The sequence below is a fragment of the Bison bison genome, unplaced genomic scaffold, assembly GCF_000754665.1.
Source record: "Bison bison bison isolate TAMUID 2011002044 unplaced genomic scaffold, Bison_UMD1.0 scf7180017864471, whole genome shotgun sequence".
NCBI classification, from domain to species: Eukaryota; Metazoa; Chordata; class Mammalia; order Artiodactyla; family Bovidae; genus Bison; species Bison bison.
Genome location: NW_011495032.1, coordinates 18,808,723 through 18,811,994, shown reverse-complemented (window position 1 = coordinate 18,811,994; position 3,272 = coordinate 18,808,723). Strand labels below are relative to the sequence as shown.

Sequence of the window (3,272 nt, the reverse complement as noted above, 5' to 3'; positions counted from 1 at the left end):
GGAAAAACTGTCAGCCCATCTCTGCCCAAGTGCTTTTTCTAGTTGTTAAATTAAGTAGTTTTGCATTTATATGCTCATTCTGTTTTCCTTCATCCTATCTTCTTGATGGTATTACTTTAAAAAGGAGATGAGAGTAAAACAGTTGGGTATGAAGCCAACAGCTTGGTGATAATTTTAACAACCATAACTCAGAACATATTATAACTATATTTAAACCAACCTTATTAAATTTTGAGGGATGGTAGTTGATTAAACCAGACAACTTCATAACATTATTGTTGATTTTAACCAGGCACATTCATAGATTCTGGTCATTTCATCAGAATGGTTAAATTTGGATTATACCAGGCTTAAAATATCTCTGCCAATAGACCAGTATCTGAAAATCAAACTAAAAGCCCACTTAAGGAAGACTTTAACTTTTAAGCAGTTTTAATTCTGGTAATGTAAAATTATATTAGGAACCCAACAGGAAACAGATGGCATGCTCAGAAGGGTTAAATTGAAGAAAACTTATAAAAAGACCATTTGGAGAGGTGTGGGCAAGGTTAAGGGAGGAAGCCAACAGAGATAAGATGGCACTTAAGGATTAATAACAGGAAGTCTTCTCCATTCCTAGGTCTTGCACTTCTGCTAAATTGATTCCTAAATATTTTATCTTTTCAATACGGTTGTAAATTAGTTTCTTAATTTCAGTTTTGGATTATTCATTGTTAGCATCTGGAAATACAGTTTTTATTTGTTCACTGTTATTATAGCATCTAGAAATACAATTTTTGTGTATTAATATTGAATCCTGTGATCTTGCTGAACATTCATTAACTATAATAATCTTTTGTAGATTTCTTATGATTTTCTGTACACAATATCCTGCTATCTGTAAAGTATGTTTTAATATATTTTAGATGGTAATGTGTTTTACTTTATATTAAACACTCAATAACATTTGGTTGAATTAATCAATTTCAGCATTAAGAGAGTAACAGTTTGGTTTGTGTGTGTGTTTTCATGCAGGATAAACCGCCCAGCAAAGAAAAATCCAAGACGCAAGTCAGATTTTTACCACAGTTGTCTACGGTAATTTACCAATATCGCATCACTTAAAAAAATTTTAAATTTACTTATTTTTTAATCGAATGATAATTGCTTGACAGAATTGTGTTGATTTGTGCCAAACATCAACATGGATCAACCATAGGTATACATATGTCCCCTCCATCTTGAACCTCCCTCCAACTCTCTTCTGCATCCCACCCCTCTAGATTGTTATAGTGCCCTGTTTTGAGTTCCATGAATCATACAGCAAATTCTCATTGGCTATCTATTTTACATATGGTAATGTAAGTTTGCATGTTACTCTCTCCATACATCCCTCCCTCTCCTTCCTCCTCCCTTCTACCTCCCATGTCCCTAAGTCTGTTTTCTGTATCTGTGTCTCTATTGCTGCCCTCCAAATAATTTCATCAGGACCATCTTTCTAGATTCCATATATATGCATTAGTATATGACACATGGTACGTATTTTATTGCTTTTGTAATAATGTTGTTTACTAGTTTTCACACTTACAAATAAGTTACTGAATTTCTGATTAAAAATTTCTGTGCTCCATTTCTTTTCTGATGGAGAATACCTAGGAGGTATATATCTTAGGAAAAATAACTGTCTTAACAAAGGAGCTGTAAGCTGTAATTACCTAGTATGTGCAGAATACTTGAGTATTCTGAACAAAAGAATTGTGAAGATGAGCTAGCAGAAGTAGTTCTAGAGTTGAGAAACACGGAGTTGGATTACAGGTTTTTCACTAGTGGCTCTGTGACTGTTGCAGAGTCACTTATCTCTCTGAGCCCCAGTTTGAGTTTAAAATGAGAATAGCTAACTTGGTTTCTGAAGAGATGTCTCTTCTAGCACTTTTAGCTACAGGAGATTTTTTAGATCTTGGCATTCTTTTTCATGATTTTGATGTTAAATTATCGTTGTCATGTGGAAAAGTTAGTTAAGAGACATTTTCAGCTGATCAAGTGCTGGACAAATTAGATTTTACTGCAGTAAGATTTATTGTCAAATAATTATATTGAGTTTAATATCATTGAGTTATATTCTGGTGATTCCTGGAAGTTGAGTGTAACTGGAGGTTCAAAGCAAACATTATTTGTTTTGGAACATATTTGAAAATCTCAGAATGAACTATGAAATGGAATGTGAGTGGCTTCATACAGAGAAGATTTCTAATACTTTGAAATTAAGGATTCTTTCAGATTAAAAAAAAAACTCCAAAGAAATATTTTAGGTGAATGTGCTTCAACATTTCAAAGTACATGTTTTAATTGTGAACCTATTTGTATTGATGATGTTAAGATTATCACACCATGTTGTATAAAATCATAGCATCTTCTTTTAGATTTGTAAATATCTAAAATATTCTATGTTGAGACAAAGATATGTAAAATGGAATGGACATTTTTCTCTTTAAAAATTAAAAAAATTTTAAGATGGAATAATATGGCAACTAGTTTAAAAAGATATTATTAGTTTATAGATTTAGAAATATCAACTAAACTTAAATTTACTTACTGAATAAGTATTCAATGGCCGAGATTAATAATCCTTTCTAGCCTGTGAAGCATATAATTGTTTAAAATGCTTATTTGGCTGATTTAAACCTTACACTGTGCTCATATTTGACTGTATCTTGCAGTTTTTCTTTTGTATCATTTGAGTTTTATGTCTTCTTAAGAGACCACCTGACCTGCCTCTTGAGAAACCTGTAGGCAGGTCAGGAAGCAACAGTTAGAACTGGACATGGAACAACAGACTGGTTCCAAATAGGAAAAGTCATCTGTCAAGGCTGTATATTGTCACCCTGCTTATTTAACTTCTATGCAGAGTACATCATGAGAAATGCTGGGCCAGAAGAAACACAAGCTGGAATCAAGATTGCCGGGACAAGTATCAATAACGTCAGATATGCAGATGACACCACCCTTATGGCAGAAAGTGAAGAGGAACTAAAAAGCTTCTTGATGAAAGTGAAAGAGGAGATGAAAAAGTTGGCTTAAAGCTCAACATTCAGAAAACGAAGATCATGGCATCTGGTCCCATCCCTTCATGGGAAATAGATGGGGAAACAGTGGAAACAGTGTCAGACTTTATTTTTCTGAGCTCCAAAATCACTGCAGAAGGTTACTGCAGCCATGAAATTAAAAGACGCTTATTCCTTGGAAGAAAAGTTATGACCAACCTAGACAGCATATTCAAAAGCAGAGATATTACA

At 33.5% G+C, this 3,272-nt stretch overlaps 1 protein-coding gene across 1 annotated transcript in view; it reads left to right on the top strand.

The window, feature by feature from the left end:
* The window catches only part of DNAH7 (dynein, axonemal, heavy chain 7), a 260,726-nt gene that overhangs the window by 3,651 nt on the left and 253,803 nt on the right, over positions 1–3,272 (top strand). Inside the window, exon 2 of the mRNA XM_010860857.1 lies at positions 1,015–1,077. Coding sequence (XP_010859159.1) covers positions 1,015–1,077 — 63 coding nt within the window. The remainder of the gene's footprint in view (positions 1–1,014; positions 1,078–3,272) is intronic.